General features: G+C 47.7%; 1 protein-coding gene and 1 long non-coding RNA gene across 19 annotated transcripts in view; one reads left to right on the forward strand and one right to left on the reverse strand.

Moving 5' to 3' along the window:
* Kirrel3 (kirre like nephrin family adhesion molecule 3) overlaps window positions 1-22,974 on the forward strand; it is a 554,955-nt gene that overhangs the window by 444,224 nt on the left and 87,757 nt on the right. For all 14 annotated transcript variants that reach the window (XM_006510557.4, XM_006510559.4, XM_006510561.4 and 11 more), the window contains 2 exons: window positions 9,036-9,185; window positions 14,294-14,443. In XM_006510557.4, the coding sequence (XP_006510620.1) occupies window positions 9,036-9,185; window positions 14,294-14,443 (300 nt within the window). The remainder of the gene's footprint in view (window positions 1-9,035; window positions 9,186-14,293; window positions 14,444-22,974) is intronic.
* Kirrel3os overlaps window positions 1-22,974 on the reverse strand; it is an 89,466-nt gene that overhangs the window by 11,847 nt on the left and 54,645 nt on the right. For 2 of the 5 annotated variants that reach the window (XR_003948305.1, XR_003948307.1), the window contains 2 exons: window positions 9,937-10,024; window positions 6,437-6,559 (listed from right to left, as the gene is read on the reverse strand). This is a non-coding gene — a long non-coding RNA (kirre like nephrin family adhesion molecule 3, opposite strand). Of the gene's footprint in view, window positions 1-4,477; window positions 4,603-5,272; window positions 5,391-6,436; window positions 6,560-9,936; window positions 10,025-22,974 lie in introns of all 5 variants that reach the window. The other 3 variants (XR_003948306.1, XR_003948308.1, XR_003948304.1) reach the window with 2 other exon arrangements.

The following is a 22,974-nucleotide window of genomic DNA, read 5'->3' on the forward strand; positions in this document are numbered from 1 at the left end:
TGGCCCTCCTGTTGTCCCTCCCTGGCCACATCCTGACCTCTGGACTTTGATGTTCTACACTCCAGGAGACACCCTCTCCCTACCCCCATGTGGCTTGGCCTGCAGACCATTTCCGAATCCAGGTCCCTGTGGCTCCTGCCTTATACCTTGCTTTGGGCACAAAGTCTATGCAACTCCTTATTCCAGCTCTGGGCACACCTTTGCTTGTTCCAGGCTCTAAGACCATGGTCAGCAGAAAAGGCACACTTCTCTACCCCACCCCCAACAGATGAGATGGCTCCTGCCCCTACCTCAGGCCCTGAAGCTACCACAGTCACTGTCACCCACTCAGATCCTCTACAAAAATCAGATTTCTTATCTATCCATCAGTAGGATATTGCATTCCCACCACCTCAATCTGTGGAGATCACAACCCAGCACTCTGCACAGGTGCTGACAGATCAAGGTCAGGAAACAAACTCTGTGCCACCAGCTGGGTCCCTTCCCTTGTGTCTGCCAATACCGTTCTGGTAATCATTAGGGGACACTGGGTCCTGCTGTTCTTCTTCCCCCTTGCTTGCCTCTCATGACAAGGACAGTGCTCTTTCATCTCATAAGAGGCAATTTACTACATGCTCTGTGCTGAGAGAAAGCTGGCAATAAAGACCCCTGAAATGAGTGTTATTAAGCCTCTTCCAACCAGTCACTAATAAGAGCAGATGGACACATTGGAGCCCTTTCTGTGCTGCTGGCCAGCCACTTTGGGAACCTCCAAAGCTGACTAGCAGGGGATGCTCTGACAGAACCTGAAGGGCCCAGCTCTGATCTCTACATGTAGATTTCTAATGGGGTCCAACATCAGACTTGTAGGAGTTCCATCTCTGCACATGGCATGAGCTGCTTGGGTGCTAGTTTGTATAGTCCTGGGCTCACAAAGATGTGTCAATGGTAATGACAAGAGTCCCTTATGGAACACTGTGCATACAGAATGACTTATATACAGGCATGCATTTTTATAATGCCTTCATTACTGGCATCCCCACTGAAGACACCAGGAAACTGAGTGCCTTAGTTAACATTTCTATTGCTGTGCAGACACACCATGACCACAGTAACCTTTACAAAGGAAAATATTAGATAGGGGATGGTTTACAGTTTCAGAAGCTCAGTCCATTATCATAATGGCAGCATGCAGGTAGACATGGTGCTGTAGAGGAGAGATAGTTGAGAGTTCTACATCTAGAGCAGGAAGTGAGTGCCAATCTAGACCTAGCTTGAGCATTTGAGACCACAACCTGCCACACTATAGTGATGGACTTTTTCCAAGAAAGTCACGCCTACTCTAACAAGGCCACACCTCCTAATAATGCCATTCCCTATTATCCTATGAGGACCATTTTGTATTCACCACACTGAGGCTCCAAGAAGGTGAGGAGCTTGCCCCAATTACATAGATATTGACAGGGTGGGATTCTTTTTAGAACCATATTGCAACTATGTCCAGTCTACTGTCCAGAACTTGGAACCTGAAAAGTAACAATATTCAGGCTCTCTGGGAGGTAGCTGAAGAGTTTCACCTGTCTCACTTTTAATATATTCTGCCCCAGAATATATTGACTTTCTCCTTCTCTGTATCCTCCATCACAACCCACTCCAGGAAGCTACTCTGTACCTTCAACTCCCATCTTGAAGCAGATCTTTCAGTTTTATATATTATTAGCCTGGTGTATGCATGTGTGTGTGTGTGCGTGTGCGTGTGCGTGTGCGTGTGTGTGTGTGTGTGTGTAATAATGGGGCACACACAGAGGTTGGAGGACAACTCAGTGGAGTCAGTTCTCTCTTTCTATCTTTATATGTGTTCCTTGTGTTGGCCTCAGGCCATTGGGTTTTCACACCCAACACCTTTACCTGCTTAGCCATCCCACCAGCCCCCTTGGAACAGAGATTTCTTAAGTTCCATGCAAACTTTGTATGACCTCTCTTAGATCATTGCATGACCCTTTATATTCTAAGGTGACCATCCAGGAACTCTCAGTAAATCCCACCAGTGGCCTTGAGTTTTGACACAGAGGTAGGCAAGAGTTTAGTTGACTGCTACCACCCACAGACATCATACTGGTCGTGCACACATTTCTACAGATCATAGGCTCTAATAGCAAGATCATGCATTCCAGAGATTCTGACTTTATATCAAGGGTGCTGAAAGCAATGGCTACATTCCCTCAGCACTATACCTGGCCAAGGCCAAGCCAGACTGACTAGGCTTCAAGTAAGAAAGAAGAAACTGAGTACACATCCCTGAGCCTCCAAGAATAGGTAGGTTGCAGTAGGATTCAGGTGTATAGCCTTCACCTTTGACCAGGCTCAAGGCATGGTGTGCACTGGGGCTTTCTCTCCTCTGCTGTGACAGATGCCAACCCCATGCTATGTCCCATTCCAAGCTCCTCTTTCCACCGCCAAGAAAGCACAAGGCAAGACCTTTTCCTATGACTGACAGTGGAGTTAGGACCATGGTTTCTCTAAGCACAACATGGGAGAATGCCAGTCAGCATGGGCCTAGAGACATTATCTTTTCACCAGATCCTCATCCAAAGAAATCACAGCACCATAGACTCTAGGACAGTAGTTTTCAACCTTCCTATGGTTGTGACTCTTTAATATAGTTCCTCATGCTGTGGTGACCCCAACCATAAAATTATTTCATTGCTATTTTGTAGCTGTAATTTTGCTACTGAGCAGTAACTCACTTCCTAAGACCATTGGAAATACGTGTTTTCCCTTGGTCACAGCCCACAGATTGAGACCCACTGCTCTACGGTCTTAGAGAATACACAGCCCCACTTCATCTAGAGCTCACAGGCACCCTTGCAGCAGAAAAGAGCCTGGGCAAGTTATGGAGGGGAAGAAGATCCAGGAAAGTTTCATGACATCAAAGGGAGGGGGAAAAGACATTCTATATTAATGAGAAGAAATTGTTCAAAATCCAAAGTGAAGCTGGGTTGATGACACACACCTGCTGTTCCAGCACTCAAGAGACAGATGCAGGAGGATTGCATGCTCAAGTGTCATATAAACTAAAGTTCCTTGGCCTTTGGTGATCTGGTTGGTGGTGTGAGTACTAGACAGAGAATCTGAGTCCAGGCCTGCAGCTCAATAGCCATGGTGGAGCAGTACTAAGAGAACAGGTCTGCAGACTCTCAAGTTTGAGTTTTACTTGGGATAACCATGTAACTTGTAAAGTTGGGCAACTCCCTTCATTCATGTGAGCCTCTGTGTGTTCATCAGCTTTTCTGACACACACACACAAAAAAAAAAAATACCCAAGACAATCACTCTATGAAAATAAAAGGATTATTTGGGGGCTCCAAGGCTTGGTAAAGAGGTTCTGTTGCCTCTAGGTCAGTGTCAGAATTAAACACTTTCAACTGAGAAATGAAACGGAGAGAGAGAGAAAGAGAGAGAGAATTAAGGTCCCACAATTCCCTCTATGAACACACCCCTATACTGAGGACACGTCTCAGTAGATAAAGCATGAAGACCTAAGTTCGAATCTCCGCATCCCATAGAACAGGATGTACAGGACACATCTGTGTTATTCCTACTGAAAGATAGGAGGAGAGAGAAAAATCCCTGGAAGGTCAAAAGTCAGTTATTCTGGAGTCCACAGTAAGAACAATAAGGGATCCTCTCTCAAACATGGTAGAAGATGGCAGCAGAAGTGGTCCTTTGACCTCCACTGGCACATGCCTCTGCACTTACGTACAAGGAAGGGAGGGAGGGACGGAGGGAGGGACGGAGGGAGGGACGGAGGGACAGAGGGACGGAGGGAGGGAGGAAAGGAGGGAGGGAGGGACAGGTCATATCCACAATGACCAAAAGACCTCCCGGGAGATTCCACCTCTCATGGTGCCACTATCACCTCTGAAAAGCATCAAACTGGGCCTTGTGGAGATGTTTACGAACCACATTAGCACATTCAGTATAAAATGTGGTAATGATGACTGCCATATATAACAGAGCCATGTGTGCATTCAGTACTACAGGTCCATCATACAGTGAGTTTACCATAAATAACTCAGTGGTTTCCTCTCCTGTGAAGCGGATCCCTTGTGATTCTGGCCCTTCTCCTTCATCCTGTATCTTTCTCCTTCTGGGTGGTGTGCTCAGCACAGTATCTACCCAGTGAGTAGTTTATAATGCAAAAGCTACTGTCCTACAATGGACACAGAGCACAGACCAGGAACCAAACCAGAGATAACAAGCTGCAAGCATTTAACTGAGGGACACTTGATGTCCACATGCTGTGCCAGGCACTGGGACAGAGAGGCTGCTGTGCTTCTGTCCCTCCAGAGATGCAGTGTGGGTCTTCACTTATGTTTCCCCAGCATTGGACAAATTGTAAGTGGGCAGTAAGACTTGGAGACACTAAGCTGCACCACTTGATCTAGGTCGGCCCGTAATTGGACTAAGTAGGTGGTGGGAACTTAGCAAAGCTCACCTCCGGTGTGTCCATGTGGAAGTTTACTGAGATTAAGGAGAGACTAGCTACCCTGAGTGTGGGTGGTACTGTCCCATAGGCTAGGGGTCAAAGTGGATGAAAGAGGAAGAAGAACGACATTTTACCTAGGGTGGAAAGGAAAAAGAGAGCAAGTTAGGAGAAGTGGTTTCTCTAAAAACAACCCCACCCATGCCTCTCACACTGGGCTCCAAAGAGTCCTTGGCCCTGAAGGCCTCAAGGTCTGTCCTAAGGGTGAAAGAGTATTGGTTTTCCCTCCATTTCCTCATCTATAGCACCCCAACTTTTATCTACTCCTCTTATCTATCAAGTCTAAAATCTGTTTATAAGAGCATCTCAACTTTGAAAGAAAAAGTCATCTCATTTATTTTAAATATATTTTGTTTGTTCTTTGACAACTTCATATTTGTATACAATGTATCTTGGTCCTATCTATCCCCAACTTCTTTCCCCTCTACATGTTCCCAATCTCCTTCTCCCTCTCCCTCTCCCTCTCCCTCTCCCTCTCCCTCTCCCTCTCCCTCTCCATCTCCCTCTCCCTCTCCCTCTCCCTTTCTCTTCGTCCCTCCCTATCTCCTTCCCTCCCTCTGTCCCTCCCTCTCTCTCTCCTTCCCTCTCTCTCTCTCCCTCCCTCTCCCCTTCTCTCTCTCCCTTTCCCCTTCTCCCTCTCCCTCACTCCCCCACTCTCTCTCTCAATCTACTGAGTCCAGTTACTGCTGTGTGCTAGAATGTTGACTGATGTCGTGACTTGATCTTGTTTAGCTCTTGTGCAAGTACCCAAAGCTGTAATAAGTTCATGAGTGTGTGGCCATGCCAGGTTCAAAGGACCGCATTTCACAGAACTTCTCCTCGTCTTCCAGCTCTAACATTCTTTCTGTTCCACGAGCCTTAAAGACTGGGGATGGAAGATGATATAGATATTTCATTTGTGGATGAGCACACAACAGTCATTTATCCTCAATACTCTGATCAGTTACAGGTCTGAATTAGCTGCTGTCTACACAAAAGAAACTTCTCTGGCCAATGTTAAAAGCAAGGTTGAAATCTGTGGGTACAACTGTAAAGATTTAGAATGAGGTTTGACATCTTGCCCATTTAATTAGCTCCCTTCCTGGGGGCTATGACCTCCTTTGTCATGGGCGTGTATCAGATCAAGTTCACAGTATCAGCTGCATTTTCCCTCCTTCTTTGGAGTGGGCCTCAAATCTAATCAGAAGGCAGTTGGTTGGCCTCCCAACCATCATGCTACTATTGTGCCAGTGGGCACATCTTGCCTAGCAAGTGGATCCTGTAACATTCAGGGTTCACCACTGGGTTATTCCATTAGTGCTTTTTCTCCTGCAGCCTCCATAGCTCCATCTAGCATTCTGAAATGTAGCCAGCAGAAATAAAATCCTCAGTCCAGTTCTAGCTTGATTTCTACAACCAAAGTATGTTGTGTCTTCATAATATCTAGTTTTACTATCTCGTCATTTACCAAAAGTAATGACAATGGCCTATGCTGTCAGGGAAGCCCTGTATCCCACGCCTGGTACTGAGTACCAAAGTAACTTTAGTGGCTGGAACATAGCATGAAAATATTAAAATTTGTCAGAAAAGAAGGGCTATTGGTTGGGGGAAACTCAGCTCCTACTCTATCTCCCAAAACAAATTGCAAATCCTATCTTTTGAATGGTTTTGCGAACTCTCTGCCTCCCCATTCCCAGAAACGTGTTTTCCCCAGAAAATCCAAGTAGTCTAAACATAAACAATGGTGACTAAAGCGCCACATAGCCACCATCAGAACTGTACCTAAGAAGTTCTCTGCTCTCTCCTGCTTTACCCTCCTGGTGATACTAGGGAAGATCTTGCATCTACTCCAACTCCTGGTTCTGAGACACCCTCCATTGTGGTCTTGTGACTACTCAGAGTTAACCCCGCCTGCCCAGTGTTGTCACTGACCTCGCCTCCCAGGGTCCCATACCATTCAGCTCTGCTGATTTTCATGTTGACCATCCAGGACTGATCCTTGTCCCCAGAAATGGATATTCCAAGCATTTTCAACAATGCCTCCTTCTCCGTCTTCTAAGCATAAAAAGAATGGGATGTGAAGAATGGACAGCTAACTGCTGCTGAAGCTCCTAATAAGGGACATTTGGAAGCCCAGGCACCACTTCCTTTAGGGCTTTTTCATTACAGTCCCTTTAGCCCCTGGCTGACAACCTGATAATTCTCTCTGATCACAGGAGTGCTGGCTGCTACTGGAGCTGCCTTAACACTGTCCTTGCAAAAGATTCTAGGATAAAAGATTAGAGCAGGGACAGACGCCTAGAAAAGGTGTCCTCCCTGCCTCCCCCTCCTCTTCTTCCTCTCCTTATTTCTCCATACCTCATCTACTTCTCCCCTCTGCTCTCTCCCCATCCTGTTCCTATTCATCCTCCTTTTCCTTCTCCATTCTTCCCTCCTTCACTTCCCCTCCCTTATTCCTCCTCCTGACCATTCTTCTTTTCTTCTGCCTTCTCCCCATTCCCTTTTCCTCCCTACTCTCCATTCTTTCCTCTCTTTTCTTCCCTCTTGTCTCCTCCCTCCCCTTCTCCCTCCTGCTTTTTCCCTCCTCTTCACTCCTTCTTCATCCTTTGTCCTCCTATTTTCCTCCTCCAAACTCCTTCCTCCTCATCTATTCCCCCTTCCCATCTCTTCTCCCTTTCTCTCCTCTGCCTCTTCTCCCCCTCCCTCTCCCACTCTCCTTCCTTCCTGTCTGCACCCCTACTTTATGGCTCTTCCCATCACTCCTCTTCCTCTTCTGTCTCATCTTTTCCTCTTTCTTGTTTGGTGTCAGAAAGAGCCTAATTACAACAGAAAACTTAAAGCGACAGAGTAAGAGAAAAAAAACCACTATCCCGAGTTGATTAAAATATCCTCCATAATCTAATTTGTAAAACTAATATTAGAATAAAAAGGGTTACTCACACAATTCCAGGCCAATTTTATTTTTAATGAGACTCCTCAGAGAGGTTGCTAAGATCCCACCAGGCTATGAACTCCAGACCTGCCTGCTGCCCCCACTCTTTGCTGCCCTAGGGACGCCATGTGCTTCAGCTCTCCCTATGCCCACCATCCTGTGTGGGACGGTAATCCAAGTCCAGGCAATCAGTGGTGCTGTGGGAAGGAGGCGGCAGCTGACTCCCAGGTTCCTTTCCCTCCCACAGAATATCTGTGTCTTCAGGGCTGGGGTGAGAACAAACTGAGGGCTGGAAACGCAAGTGGACCCCACTCCAGCCCCAATCTACCACTCATTATCTGTGTGACCCTGATCTTGTTGTTGTGCCTCTCTGGTACTGGTTTCTTTGTTATAAAATAGTGATTTTTTTTTCTGCCCTAAAGCATTACATTGTCTCTAGGAGAAGGGCGTATGGAAAGCACTGACTGCAGTCATCTCAGATTAACAGTGACCCACTGCCCATGCTTTGTGGCCTCCCAAGAACACAAACCACATTATCTCCATACTTTCCCTAATTCCATGCTTTGGGAGCTGCGTGGGGAACAATTCAGCAGATGAGAACAACCCTCAGAGACAGAATGAGGCAGATTCACAGCCCCCAGCCTGCCACAGATAGCCATTGACAAACACCTTGGTTCCCAGTACTGCAGAGCTGTCTGCTGATGACCTGAGGGGTGCTGTTAGCACAGTACCCCCAGGCAGTACAGCCAGCATTGGAAGTACTGAGTCAGCTCAGCACTACTCTCCTCTGTCCCACACTTATGCCAGCCCTCCTCTCTCCAGGTAGACACGGGTGCTTACTACGGTTACACTGTTAGCAGAGTAATAATTCATGAGCTGATGCTTAAAGATGCACAGAGCCAGGCACCTCACATGTGCAGCAAACTACGTGTTTAATAATATATGAACCGATAGCTTCAATGGTCGTGCCATCTTGCTTTTTAGGTGGGGGGAGAGAGGCATGGGCTTCCAAGAGATTCCCAAGGGGGAGACTGTAAGAGCCAACCTTAGAAAATGAAACAAGGGGGCTGGAGAGATAGCTCAGCAGTTAAGAGCACTGGCTGCTCTTCCAGAGGTCCTGAGTTCAATTCCCAGCAACCACATGGTGGCTCACAATCATCTGTGATGGGATGCGATGCTCTCTTCTGATGTGTCTGAAGATAGCTACAGTGTACTCATATAAATGAAATAAATATTTTTAAGAAAAGAAAAGAAGACTCTAGGTAGGGATGATTACCAGCTCCTGCCAAGGCCCTATACTAGTCACCAATCACCTGGATTGCCAGGTTAAACTAGAGCCGTATGACTCCTGAGCAAGTGAAGTTAGGTGGGAGTTGAACACAGAGACGGGAGGGGGCATGTCCCGTGGTGGCTGGGGTTCATCACTGGGTCAGCACTAAGGTTGCATAAGAAGAGGTCTTGAGTCTGGAGTCTCAAGCCAGCCCCTGAAAGAGGGGAACTTGGCTAGAGTTGGGTTCTTGGGTCAGCCTGGCTCTGATTCCAGAGCATGTAAGGCACTGCTGGCCTCACTGACTGACCACTGTGCTTCTCCCTCCCCAGGTCAAGTCTACTCCTTCAGCCAGCAACCCCAGGACCAAGTGGTGGTGTCAGGACAGCCAGTGACTCTGCTGTGTGCCATCCCTGAATATGATGGCTTCGTCCTGTGGATCAAAGATGGCTTGGCTCTGGGTGTAGGCAGAGACCTCTCAAGTGAGTATTTCCAGACTTCCCCCACCCATACAAAAGGGCTCAGTACAGACGCTGCCTCTCATAACTGTTCCAGTATGGAACTCCATATTCCATTTGGGACTCAAATGCCCAGCCAGCTCTGCAACTCTCCTGATCCCAGGCCTGGATCTAGATCCCTAGGCATCCCAGGTGCCTCTGGCTATGAGTACTGATCTCCACTCTGGTGGCCAGTCCTAAACCTAGAACAGGATTCATTCCAAAGCCAATGTGATCCTCACAAAGTCTGATTCCGAACATCATGTGCTCCTGTTTCTTGGCCCAGAGTGAATCCTCATTTATCAAGGCATGATCCAGCCTCCCACCCAAGGAGAGAGCCAATGAACTGAAAACTCATAAGAAAATCTGCTTCTCTTAGGATTCATCTCATGATGGGAAGAAAAGACAGGAAGGGCTTACATTAACTGCCAACCTTGTTCAGCCACCCGGGCAAGCTGCACCGTGGGGGCCTCCTGCAGCTGCTACTGACTGGCACATCAACTCTGTAGTTTGTGCCAGGCCATATCATTTGGTAGCTATTGTGTGTGGCTATTTCAGAAGCTCATCCAAACACCTTGCCAAACTACGCTTTCCCCAGGGCATAAAAAACCCGCAGCCATTCCATGTCACTTGACCATTCTGTCATTACTCTGCCCTGGGCTGGGCGAACAAGGGCCTGATTGCTGGGCTGAAGTGCATGATGAAATTCAGAAGGACAGATCTGGGTGTCACTCACCTGCCATCTGGGAACATCTAGGAGTAGAGAATGGATGAGAAGTATGCATTCAACTGGGAAGTAGTTTCTCCTCGTTCATGCTGTACAGCTGCAGGAAAATAAAAATCGAAGTGCACTCAGAAACACTGGGGCTGGGAAATTAATATTTTAAAATATGAGTTATGTCTTGCCAAAAAAATGTATATTGAAACATTATAGCAATGGTCAATAGCAGTCACGGGCCTAATGCTGCAGCCCAGCTGAGCAGAAATAAAATACCCAAGAATATCTCCAAAATATACTGTGCTGCTGTAAAGTTTTAAGTGTTATGGGAACCAGCCAAGTTCAGAGATACTCAGCTCTGGTACCCTAGGGAGATGGGGAATGCAATGACCTTCCCAAAGGAGGATTGCTTCTGCCCTGGACAGTCGTAAGCCTGGACCAACACCAGGATGATGAGGAAGACTGTCTGGGCTCCTGGTCAGTGGTTATCAGCCTTTTGTTGGGACCTTGTCTCATCACTTAATGGCCAAGTGGAGCTCCCAGGTCATTAGGGACAAATCATAGAATTGATATCAAGGCACATCAATTGCATCTCTGATCTGAAGTTCCATACCTGGTTCTCAGGGATCCAGGATCTGGGTACTGATGCTAAAGACAAGTTGACCTGTGGCCTAAGTTGGCTTCCTCTCCAGCTTGACTCAGTCACTAAGGAAGATGGGCCCTAGACTCTCTGCTGCAGAGACCATAAGCTCAGGCTCCTGAGAAATATCTGTCCTGTGTTTAATCACCTATCCACAAAACACCATCCTGGCAGTAATGATAGGTTCTCACAGTTCCATACATACAACTTACTGGCCTGGGACAAAAAGGACAGAACAGAACACAGCTGAACTCAGCAAAGACTTGATAAGTGCATAAAACAGGAGATCTGAGGGCCCGTGTCGCAGTGTGACTCTGTCCGCTTTCATTTAACTGTGTTACCCAACACAGTATACCAGTCATGAGTCTCTCACTGACACATTAGTGTCTTTCTGGTCGCCAAGGCTGAGACACCAGAAAGAAAATGTTTGCCAGTACATTCTCAGGTGCAGATAGAGTATTTTCTCCTAAAAGGCACTTCTCAGATGTCTCATGAGTCTATGATTATCCAAAGGGAGCGAAAGAGTATAACCCCCTTTAATTGAAAGGGGAACAGGGTAACAGTTGAAGAAAAATAAATTGACTCAACTATCTTACTGATCTGGTTGGATGAGACCCTGCCTACTCTCTTCCAAAGAAAGACAGACACCTCTACTCTACCTTTCTGCCATTTGTACTTTTTTCACTGTGTGTGTGTATGTGTGTGTGTGTGTGTGTGTGTGTGTGTGTGTGTGTGTGTTATGTGTATGTATGCATGTGGCTTTTATTGATGTTAAGAGACACCATAGTCATAGCAACTCTTACAAAGTAAAGCTTTTAACTGGGGCTGGCTTACAGTTTCAGAGGTTTAGTCCATTATCATCATGGTGGGAAGCATGACAGCATGAAGGTAGACATGATGCTGGCAAAGAGCTGAGAGTTCTACATCTGGATCTTCAGGCAGCGTGAAGAGAGTGACACTGAGCCTGGCTTGAGCATTTGAAACCTCAAAGCCTGTCCACAGTGACACACTTCCTCCAGTAAAACCATATCTACTCTAGCAAGGCCATACCCCCTAATAGTGCTACTGTCTACTGAGCCTAGGGAGGGATTTTCATTCAAACCACCTTTATAGAACAGGCTAGAGGTCAATGTTGGCTGTCTTCTTCAGTCTTTACCTAATTTTTGAGACATGTTCTCTCACTGAACCTGGAGCTTACCAGTTGGCCAGACTGACTGGCTGGCAGACTGACTGACTGACTGACTGACTGACTGACTGACTGACTGATAATAAGCCCCAGGGATCTACTGATCTCTGTTCCTTGGCCCCAGCACCACCACACCCAACTTTTTGGGTGCTAAGGATCAGAACATGAATCCTCACACTTACAGTGAGCCATCTCCTTCACTCTGACATCATTTGTATTTAAATTAGCATGTATAGGATAGGGTGACATGGTAGCCAATACCTGTAATTTTAGCACTTGGGAAGGTCAGTGCAAAACTGACATAAGTTCAAAGCCAGCTTACATAGATTATCCTGTTGAAATCTTCACCTGTGAGACCCCCACTTTGCTGATAAGGAAGCTGAGATCCAACAGAGCTAAAGCTTCCAGAACATGGAAGAGATAAGCGGGAGTTTGGACCTACACACCGTGACTAGTACCTAGATGCCCTGAATCTTTGCCTCCTTTGAGACTACAAAGCAAGGGTACCATAGACAGAGCTACAGATTCCTCCGAAGCTGCGCTCCTGTGTGTGTTTTCCACAGAAGCTGCCAGTCCTGGAGATAGCATCGAAGCTCCCTGCCTAATTAGGCAAATACAAACAAACCCATCACTGATGTTTTCCACAGCTCATGAGAGTGAAATCCTGCTGCTGATAGCTTGTAAGACAACAACAACAAAAAACTCCACAGTTCCATCCAAGATGCCTGCAGGGGACAGACCTAATTGCAGAACAGCAGGATGGGAGCTGGGCTGGAGGGCAGGGTGGACAGCTGCACAGAGGCCAGCAGCAGTTGGCAACCCTGCTTCGCTTGCTTGGGCTTGTCCCTTTGCCCATCAGAAGGCAGGCAAGTAAGTGGGAGATGGGTAGGCAGTGTCCTCCTTGGATGCATCTGATCCTTGGCATCATTTTTGGTTGGCCCAGCTTAGCTGTGGTGAGCAAGGTCCTTTAGTGTCATGATGAGAACAGTATGGTCTCAGGTGTAGAAGAGCTCACAGATCATGCTGCCAAGCCTTTTGAAAGACCATGGATCCCCACATCAGTGACCAAGGACAGGCACTGATGCGTCCTGGTACAGTCAGCCACCCTGTCCTGTCTCTCATCCACCCTTAGCTTATCCAGAATGGGCTCTGAAGAGAGAAAGCAACCAGGACAGAGCCAAAAGAAGGAGCCCATGCATAATCCCATAGCGCAAAGGCTATGGGGAGAGCAGAACTCAGGTGAGGGCGTAGATGGATAACATCCTGATAGGACAAATGAAGAGGCTTAGAGCCCAAGACCGCAGAGAGAGCAAGGGGCCGCCTATGGCCAGGGCTGCGGTCAGTGTTTGCATTCAGCCTCCTGGCCGCAGCAGCTGCTGAATGATTCATCGCCTTCAAACTTTTACTTATCTATTATTCATCACCAGTGTATATGCACTGAGGCCCCAAATTCCTAAGTGTCCTGAGTGCCTCCTAAGTGCTTAATCAGGCCCTGGGGCCTGGGGGTGGGAGTCAGGAATGCCCAGAAATGGGCAGGTATGGTGCCTTGTGCCCAGCTTTCCAAGATGTCCTGTACTCTTAGATTCCTGGAACAAAGCTCCTCTCCTGAAGTCACTCTTGACCCCTTCCAAGTAAACAAATCCCTAGTCCCTTTTCCTTCTGTTTTTCTCTTGCTTTCTCTTTTCTTTGTGAATCTTGGACTCTCTCTCCCTCCCTCCCTCCTCTCTGTCTCTCTCTCCTTACACCCTGTCCTCCCTGTCCTCATCCCCACTCTGCATTGCAAACACCACTGAATATGGATAGCATTTTCCTAGAGCCAATACCCATAGCCATGCCTGCCTGCTCAGCATGTCCTATGCTTTGTCTCTAACACTGACTTCCCACATTTTCCTTAGGCCTTAGAACCACCAGTGCAAACACACACACACACACACACACAGACACACACACACACACACACACACAAGTTAAAAAAGAAAGAGGGGGGAGGGAGAGGGAGAGGGGGAGGGAGAGGGAGAGAGAGAGAGAGAGAGGGAGGGAGGGAGGGAGGGAGGGAGGGAGGGAGGAAGGAAGGAAGGAAGGAAGGAAGGAAGGAAGGAAGGAAGGAAGGAAGGAAGGAAGAAAGGAAGGAAGGAAGGAAGGGGATTTTTTTTTAAAAAAAGGAAAGAAACAAAAGACTGGGGTTGTTGGGGGTGAATGGCCCTGAGAATTAGGGAAGGAACCAGTAAGGAAGCTACTCTGAGGAAGTCGTACTATAGACATAACGTTTCCAGTGTATTAGAGTCATCAGAAGGCCACCTGAGCTCAGCTCTACCCAGGCCAGGAATCAGACCCACTAGTCAACCTTCCAGAAAGATTTGCCTTTGGCAGAAGGGAAGAACTCAGCCAGGAAGACCTCTGCCTGAGCCACTGTTCACTAGATGTATAATTGCTTTTGCAAGGGAGATTTCTTTTTAAGCCTTAAGAGGTCACAACATCTCCGAATGGCCCTCTGGAAACTGGCAACCAGACTATTTTGATCTCTTACATTTCTCTGCCTTCTTCCCCAGGTTACCCCCAGTACCTGGTGGTGGGGAACCACCTCTCAGGAGAGCATCACCTGAAGATCCTGAGGGCTGAGCTTCAGGATGATGCCGTGTATGAGTGCCAGGCCATCCAGGCTGCCATCCGGTCCCGCCCTGCACGCCTCACCGTCCTGGGTAAGTCACCTACATACAGGTATGCAGGGATGGCATAAGGACTCTGAGAACCTCCAACAGTTCAGCTACTGGAGAGTCCTTCTACAGAGCTTGTCATGGGAGGCTCACCTTTGGATTTCATTGCATCTGGCTCCATCTACTTCTGCCCTCTCCTCTTCCCATCCAAAGGGGACAGGTAAAAGTCCCCCACCTTAGGAAATCATATTGCCACCAACCTATTATTGTCCTACCTAACCCATGTATTTGGCTGTACGTCGGGAGTAGATGAGGGTCCTAGGTATTCTACAGTGTAAATGAGGCCAGGCCTGCTGCAGCAGTGCCTGTCTGGAAAAGAATGTGACAGAGACTGAAAGACCCTTCTTCCAGAGATGACCTCCAAAAGGATCAGAAAAGCTCTATATGTCCTGACCCCCTCCTAAAAATGAGTCTCAAGTTTGGTCCTCCATGACTTCAGTGTGCAAAGACCCTTGTTCCAGAGGCCTTCAACCCTGGTCCCCTTGGAGTCCTGGTTCTCAGGACATCCCAGTAAGATTTCATTTCATGTCCTTATTCTTACAATTTTCATTCTTGCTTTTTGTTTCCCATTTTTTATTCAAATGTCACTGGGACAACCTTCCTGAAGAGGTCCCCACTCCTCCATTAAGGGCAGACCTGCCAGAAGATATAGAGAGGTGGGGACTTGTTCAATGACACCTTAAACTTCCCAATTTTAGTTAAGAGTTCGGCCTTGTCACCTCCTTCCTCTGGCCACGTTTTCCAGGGAAGGGGGCTGTTGGAAAACAGTTTGTTCACATACATGATAATCATTCATAATTGCAAAGTAGCTCCCAGCAGTTCTCAAAGTTCGTTCAGACTGGCTCATGGATTGTTACTACGGAGAGAAACTGAGGCTCAGAAAAGCAGAAGGCCTAGCCCGGGGTCTCCCTGCCTGTTCCACCTCCCTGGCCCCCTAGGGTTGCATCTCTGCCAAGTCCATGTGGATAGGGCCTGGGCAGGCGAGAGAGGAGCTCCAGCCTGGCCTTGGCTGCCTCCTGGCAGCTGCTGTGGAGCTCTGATGACAGAGTCGGCAGCTGGGATGCTGCTCATGCTCTGAGATGAAATATTTAAGAGCATGTCGGGTTATCTTCAGATCTACACAGCTAAACGCAAGGGGTGCGTGATTCCAAGAGCGAGGGCAGACAGGCCACAGAGGACCATTTAGCAGCTGCTCGGCCTAAGCTGAGGCTGAGAGGGGCCACTTCAGAACCTCACACACCCGCAACCTGGGAGCCAGCTCTGCCTGGCAGGAAAGGGGTGGAAAAGGCTTTTGTGGAGCAGAGGGGTTGGGAGATGGGGCCAGGCAAGGCATGCTTTACGGGAGAGACAAGGACACTACAGGGAGTAGTAGCCATCTTCTTTTCCCCCTTGAGATGGGGCTAAGTTGAGAAAAGGTTGCCATGCATTGTAGAGCTGAGAGGAGATGGGGAAGACCGGGTGTGTTTCCTGGTTGGGGAATTGACTGCAAACTGGCAGAACAGATTTGCCATGTGACGCTGTAGGATGTTCACCTTCAGAGACCACTCAGTCCCCATCCTCAGAAACCTTCCTCTGCTCCCTCGCACCCTCCATGAGGCTGCCAGAGACTGCTGGAAAGAAAAGACCTACACACAGTCCATTCCTGGGACGCCATGCAGAAGCTAAAACAGAACGTTATTGTCCTCGAGATATAGAAGACTCACCAACCAAGCCTGGCCACTCCCTGCTATCTCAGTTAACCAACAAAGCACTATACTGAAACTCCATATTATTGCATGTGCTTTGCTGATAAACTTTGGGGGAGACTCAGAGAGGCAAAGGCATGCACAGGAGGTCACACAGCTTAATTAACATTTAAAATCAATTCCACATTTCCTAGCTCCAGACCAACAAGTCCTTGCCCAGTCTTCTGGTCTCAAATGCCAGCAGAATGTCATCTGTCCTCCTGGTTAAAAGCCAGCCTTCTCAGAACAGGGCCTGGGGATTCGATCTGAACAGACCCAAATTTGTTTTGGGGTCACCTCTAAAAGATATTCTTTCTTCTCTGTGTGTCACTCAAAGCCTTGGCCTGGCACTGTGCCTAGGGCACAGAGCTGGGTTTCTGTGGTTGGGATATTTGTTCAAGCCTAGACGTCAGCTGGAAGACTGAATGGTAAGGGCCCATCAGGGTACTCTGAGAGGATCCCTGCAGATGGAACAGAAGCACCAGGTGGTGTCTCCTTACATCAGCCATTCTCCCAGGCAAACTGGATTTGGGGTAAAAGAGGCTTCCAGGCTCCACATTCAGGACCTCAGCTATTTCTGAGGTGAAGAGGTCCCACTTCCCCACCTTGGAGGATCTATCCCAATGTTGCAGATCCTCTCTAGGTTCCTGGTCTTGCAGGACTCCTCTCCTACCACCCCTAACTGGTAGCCAACCTTGAGACTGGAAAGGGTTTCTGGTCTGGGGATAAAACACATCCAGTGTTTGTTAAGGACTCTTAAGGTCCTTAGAGCTGCTTTCCTTCCCAACCCGCTGAGACCCCCTACTTGCTACATTCTGACATCTCAGCCCAGGAAAGTGTCTGGGCCAGCTCCCCAAGGAGGGAAGCTTTTCCTGTGTTCCAGGAATAGGAGAGCTTCCTAATTTACTCTGTATTTGCCTGAGATAGATTTTTAATTAAATAAAGTAAGAGCTTGATTAGAACCTGCAGAAGATGTGAGGGCAGAATCAGATGGTATTCCGGCAAAATCGCAAAGCAAACACTCTGGCTAGAACACAGGGAGTCCCCCGGAGGTCTTCCATCAAAGCGCCAAGTGAGGAGGGCAAATACGAGAGATTATATAGCCAGCAGATGTGCACTGTTAAAATATGCATCTGCCGACAGTGTGCTCAAAGAAGCCAGGGGGCCAGCTCTCCAAGCCTGCCTAGCTCAGCTCAGCTCCAGGAGGGAATGGGGACCAGCCCAGCAGCCAAGCCTAGAGTCACAGACACATTAATTAGCATTGTGTTTGCAGCACTCAGATGTAATCAGGCAAGAACTGACTCTGAGCAGAGCTTTAGCTTCCCTGGGAGGCAGAGGAGAAAGGAGCCAGAGAATGAGGGGAAAGTGGGGGAGTGAACTGTACCTAAGAAGCTGAGCACCCCAGACAAATAAGCTATAACCCTGGTTATAGTCGGCTTGAGTTCCCCCAGCCATTCAACCAGCTGCCAAGGACTATCCTTGACTTAAGCCCATGTCAATACCAAGATCTTTCCAGACACACATCCACTCAGGAAGTCTTTCTCTCCAGCAAAGAACCTCAGACTTCAAGTCAGCTGTGTGACCCTGACATGATTACTCAACCTCTCTGGGTCTCAGTTTCTTGGCCTGTGGAATATGAAGTGATGACTAAACAAGTGGTGTCTAAGAATTAGTCAGCTCCCAAAAGGCTTTATTTCCAGTCAGAGGAGTCCAGTATGGTATGTTGCACCAACTATTTTAGGAAAATGGGCCATTCCCCACTGGAGCCAAGATCTGAGTGGTGCCTGAGGCAGAGAAGGTACTTTAGACAGCAGTCCACCTTGAAGCTAGGAAACAGGACCTCAAAAAGTCCTATCAGACCTTGGGCCAGGCCTCTCTCCGTACCCCACTTTCACACACACTTAGCCATCTCTGCAGAAGCTTGGCTTAGATCAGCAGTTCTCAGCCTGTGAGTCACAACCCCTTTGGGGAGGTCAGACGACCCTTTCACAGGGGTCGTATGTCAGATATCTTGCATTTCAGATATTTACATTATGATTCATAACACTATCAACATTACAGTTATGAAGTATCAATGGAAATAATTTACTGTATTAAAGGGTCACAGCATTAGATCTAGAATCAGTGGCTTACATGGACATCACAAGACCCACACATACATGTGTCAAGCTATGGCACAGTAGGAACCCTGTGGAGGAGGAACCCTCGATGAGGAAAGAGAGTGCCATCTAACAAAAAACTATGTGGCCCTCCATCCATCTTAAAGCATTATACTAATGTATGCACAACAGAACCTCCACGCTTACCACAGGCAGGAGCTTCAAGGTCAGAACTGTACGGCACCATTACACTTGATTTTTCCAAATGCCAGAAGACTCGGGTAGCCAAGACTTCCACCGTAGAGGAAGTGGAGACCATGGGTTTGATCATGAAATGTGTCCAGAGTGCTTTTCATTTCTAATTGTTAGATTCCTCAGTAAGTGGAAGACAAAGCCATCTTTGGACCGGGTGAAGCTTGCATTTAGCCAGGTACAAAGTAGCTGACGGAACGACAATCAGATTCAGCCACTAAACTGTGTCATTAGGTTTCCAGGTAACAAATGCCATGCAAAGAAAAGGGTGGAGCTAAGGAAGGAGGACCACAGTGGGAAAGGAGGTTGGATGTCAGCTTGTTATTAAAAGGGCTTTGCTGGGGCCGCTCTCCCATGCTACCTTCGAGGCTCCCATTAGAAGTCAGGTTTCCTAACCAGACATAAATACTTTAAGATAGAAACTAAGTCAGTGAAAATAAAGAGGGCAATCTTTCACAATGACGTCAAGCCCCGGACACCGAGAGCGCAAACTGATACGCTCCTTAACTTGTTCTCCCACAGAACGGGCAGCAATTCTGAATTAGTTACTTCTCTTGTTGTGACAAAATGACAGAAACGCTTCTGCAACCTAACTCAGAGAGGATTTGTTTTAGCCTAGGGCTTAAGGGGATAAGGCATGGCAGATGGGACCAGTTTAGTCTAAGGGAAAGTGTTGCCGGCCAGGTTTCTTTATAGCAGTGGAGGGCAGACACAGAGAGAGGAATGAATGTTGATGAGCAGCCCCCATTTTTTTTCTTCCTTTTATTGTCTGGTCCAACCATCCCAGTGGATGGCACCACCTACATTCAGGTTGGGTCTTTCCTCCTCCATTAATTCTGTCTGGAAACACTCTCACACATGCCCAGAGGTGTGACTCCTAAATGGTTCAGAATCTCGTCAAGTCGGCAATGAAGATTAGCCATCACGAACTCTCAGTTCATAATTCCAAAACTATAGAAGGCTTCAGAGAGAAGTGACTAACTTGTGCACCTTCCAATCATGGATGTAGAGCTGATATGATGCAGAAGAGAGCTGGCTTCTAGATGGTTCTGAATCTAGGTACTGGTTGGGACAACCCCACTCTGAGCCCCTTGACACAAAATGACACGTATGTAGGGACAGTTGAAACATTTCGGAGGAGTGGAGGGAATTTGTCTCTGTACAAGAGGACCCAGAACGCCTGCCATGGCCCACAAGGTCCCCGAAGTATGCTATCTTCCTTCTTCCCAGTATTATACACTACACCTTAGCCCCAAACACCTGCTTTGCTTGCGGCACTTCAGAGCCTGCCTCTGGCCCTTCCTACAGCCCTTTCAGCATCTTCCCTTGGCTAAATACTGCCCATCTGACAAGATACCCTTTAGGCATCACCACTTGTAGGAAGATCATTCCTGAAGATCCCATAGCCTGATTATTGAACTGTGTTTCTTCTGTCATTTGTAGGCTCCATGGCAACATGTTATATTGAGAGTGACTGTTTTCTGTCTGCTTCTAATGTGGAGTCTGACAGGAGCATCTAGCAATATTCATTCATGGCCTGAAAATACACACTAGGTGACCAGTGAATGTCCATTATGGCAATTGAAGCAACAGGGCTTGGGGACAGTTAGAGGAAGGATAGTGTAAGCAGAGAGTAGTGCTAAGCTCACATGAATAGTGTGGCATGGTGTTGTATGGTGTGATACTGAGTAATTATTATATTGTATAGTGTTATATGTGTTATAACATATATGTGTGATATATGGTGTGATGTCCTGTGACACGGTATTATGTTGTATGGTATGGTATGATATTGTGTTTTGTGGGTTGATATTGGATGGTATGGTGTTGTGTGACATGATGCTGTGTGATATGGTATTTTATGGTGTGGTAGTGTATGGTGTGGTATGGTATTGAATGGTGTAGCCCTATGTGGTGTGGTAGTGTGTAGTATGACCATATGTGGTTCTGTATGGTGTAGTATTAAATGGTGTGGTGCTATGTGGCATAGTAGAATGGTATGGTGTCATGTGGTGTTTGGTTGTATAGTGTGATGTTGTGGTACCTAATGTTCTGTTGGGTAGTGTGGCGTGGTGTGGTGTGGTGTGATATGGCATAGCATGGTGTGGTATGGTGTGGTGGGATGGGGTGAGATATTTTGGATAATATTTGGAGAGACACTATAGGCTCTCGTGGTTTGGAGCCCAGACTCTGGAAGCCAGATTGTCTGCCCTTAGAACCTGGCTGCATTCCTTTACTGGCTGTGTAACCTTGATGGAGTTACTCAGCTCCCCTGTGCCTGCATATGAAGTGAGAGACATAACCATAGTGCCTTCATGGTGACAAGAATGACTTAATGAAGCAGCATATGCAAGCATGTCTCAAAATAGTGCCTGAATGAAAGCAAGACATAAAAGCATATGGCTGTTATTATATTATCTAGTTCGATTGCTGCTATTACTGCTCAGTGCCCAGAATCACCACCAGTAACCCTCCTTCCCAGACAACCAGCTTCAGGCCTAGAGAAGCTTGTTCACTGAAACAGCAGGCAGGAAGCTGGATTCCCGGAGGTCCCTCCCAGGCACATGCAGGGAAGACAAGCAGAATTGATTCTTTATCTCCTTATTAAGTCTGTTTAGCCTGGGCTGTGGCCTGGTCTTAGGTGCTGTATCTCATTTGGGCTGTGTGCCTGTTTCCTGCCACATTCATTACCCTCAATCACTCCCGAATAGGTGCAGCAAACAAGCCAGAGATGGGAGAGGAGAGAGAAAACAATCACACAGAAAAACATCCTTATCTTCCCAAGTTCCATACGGGAGGCAGCCTCACCATCTCTGGTACAGTCCACTGGACACCAAGTCCTTCCCTCTCCTGATATACCTTCCTGGGTGGTCTAGACCACCCCCAGTACTCTCCGCATTCCCTTCCTTTTAGCCACCCCCCCTTCTTTTCTGGTGTAACTCTTCTTAACTGCCCCCTCAGGTGACAAAATGAACACAACTAAAAGCTATGGCGTTGACTGACTGAAGCGCCTCGCGTCTAAATTCCAAGGCTCAGGCTCAGGAGTTCGAGACGGTGATGTTCTGGATCTACAATTGGGTTCTGTATCTGCCACCCTGAGTATCTGCACCACAGTTAATGGGGCCAGGAGAAATAAGGGCACTCCCGTCATACATGGTGCTGACCTGCAGGGTTGGGTCGCTCTGTGACACTTGTCATTTCCACCTCTTTGGACATGGGGCCCCTCCCTAGCTAGGGTCGTCTACCATGGAGAGAAGTGGAAAGGTATCAGAGAACTAAAGCCACTCTCAAGGCTCCAGGAGGCCTAGGGAGCCATCAGGGTGGAGGCAAACGTGAAGCTTCCATTCCCTGCCCTCACACAGGGAAGTTAGCCGAGGCACAGGCTACTCTTCAAGAGCTGGGAAGTCAGAACCAGGCCTGTACCTCACAAGTGACCTGGAAGCCTAATGTAGCCTCCCAGAGCCTTACTATTTAAAGGTGGAGGCGACATCACAAATGGACCTCCCCTCAGCTTCTTGGGTTTTCAAAGCCAGGACATGGGAGAGCAGGGATGTTCTTAGGAGCCCAGTTAGGATTTGTTGCACACACAGGGCACTCAGTCTTCTGCCCTGAGACCCCACCGTCTTAATACTTTTCATCCACCCACCTTGGTGTCCCCACCTCCATCTCCAGAGGACTGGGGCCCACCAAGACATGCCCCTAAAATGTGATGTCACCATACCCAGAACAGTGGCAACTCTCCAGGTCCACATAGAACAGGAGGTCCAACCTGGGACTTAAAATCACACATTACTACCCCTAGCCCTGCCTCTGCCCAGAGTGAGGTACAGCACCATAGCTCTGGCTACCTTCTCCCTGGTAAATCCAGGAGCTTGAAAAGGTGAAGTAGAAATCCACCCCACAGTTTACCTGTGACTTTCCCGTAGCCACTCATGATTTGGGGGTCCACACAAAGGGTATTGTTCCTTGAGTCCCTCTTGCCTGGCTTCTGAGAGCAAGGATAATGTGTACTTCTACAGTTTTAGTCAAGCATGACCCTGAGCCACGCAGAGCACACTCACCTACTCAGCAAATATCACATCACAGAGATCTGCAGAAGTCAAGACCAAATTCTCTGGTGTCTGTATTCGGTGTAAGACCAGCTGCTCTATGGCTTCCCTGTGCAACCGTCAGGGATCAACTGCCTGCAGAAAAACCTGGTCCATCCTACCTTTCCTGGGCCTAGTTTCTCTGGCATGGGTTGCTTTTAATATCCAGGCAGGCTTCATAAAGCACAAACAAGAGAGCTACCTCTGTCCTAGTACCCTGCTAGGTTTCTTGTTCAGGATAGCCAGATAATTACTGGCCATTTGAACAGACTCCTGCTCATGCACCCATAACCACACACATAGATACCTTGCTCTCTGAATATACACACATAGCTACATATGCGGCCCTGATA

The sequence above is a fragment of the Mus musculus genome, chromosome 9 (assembly GCF_000001635.26).
Source record: "Mus musculus strain C57BL/6J chromosome 9, GRCm38.p6 C57BL/6J".
Classification (NCBI taxonomy): Eukaryota; Metazoa; Chordata; class Mammalia; order Rodentia; family Muridae; genus Mus; species Mus musculus.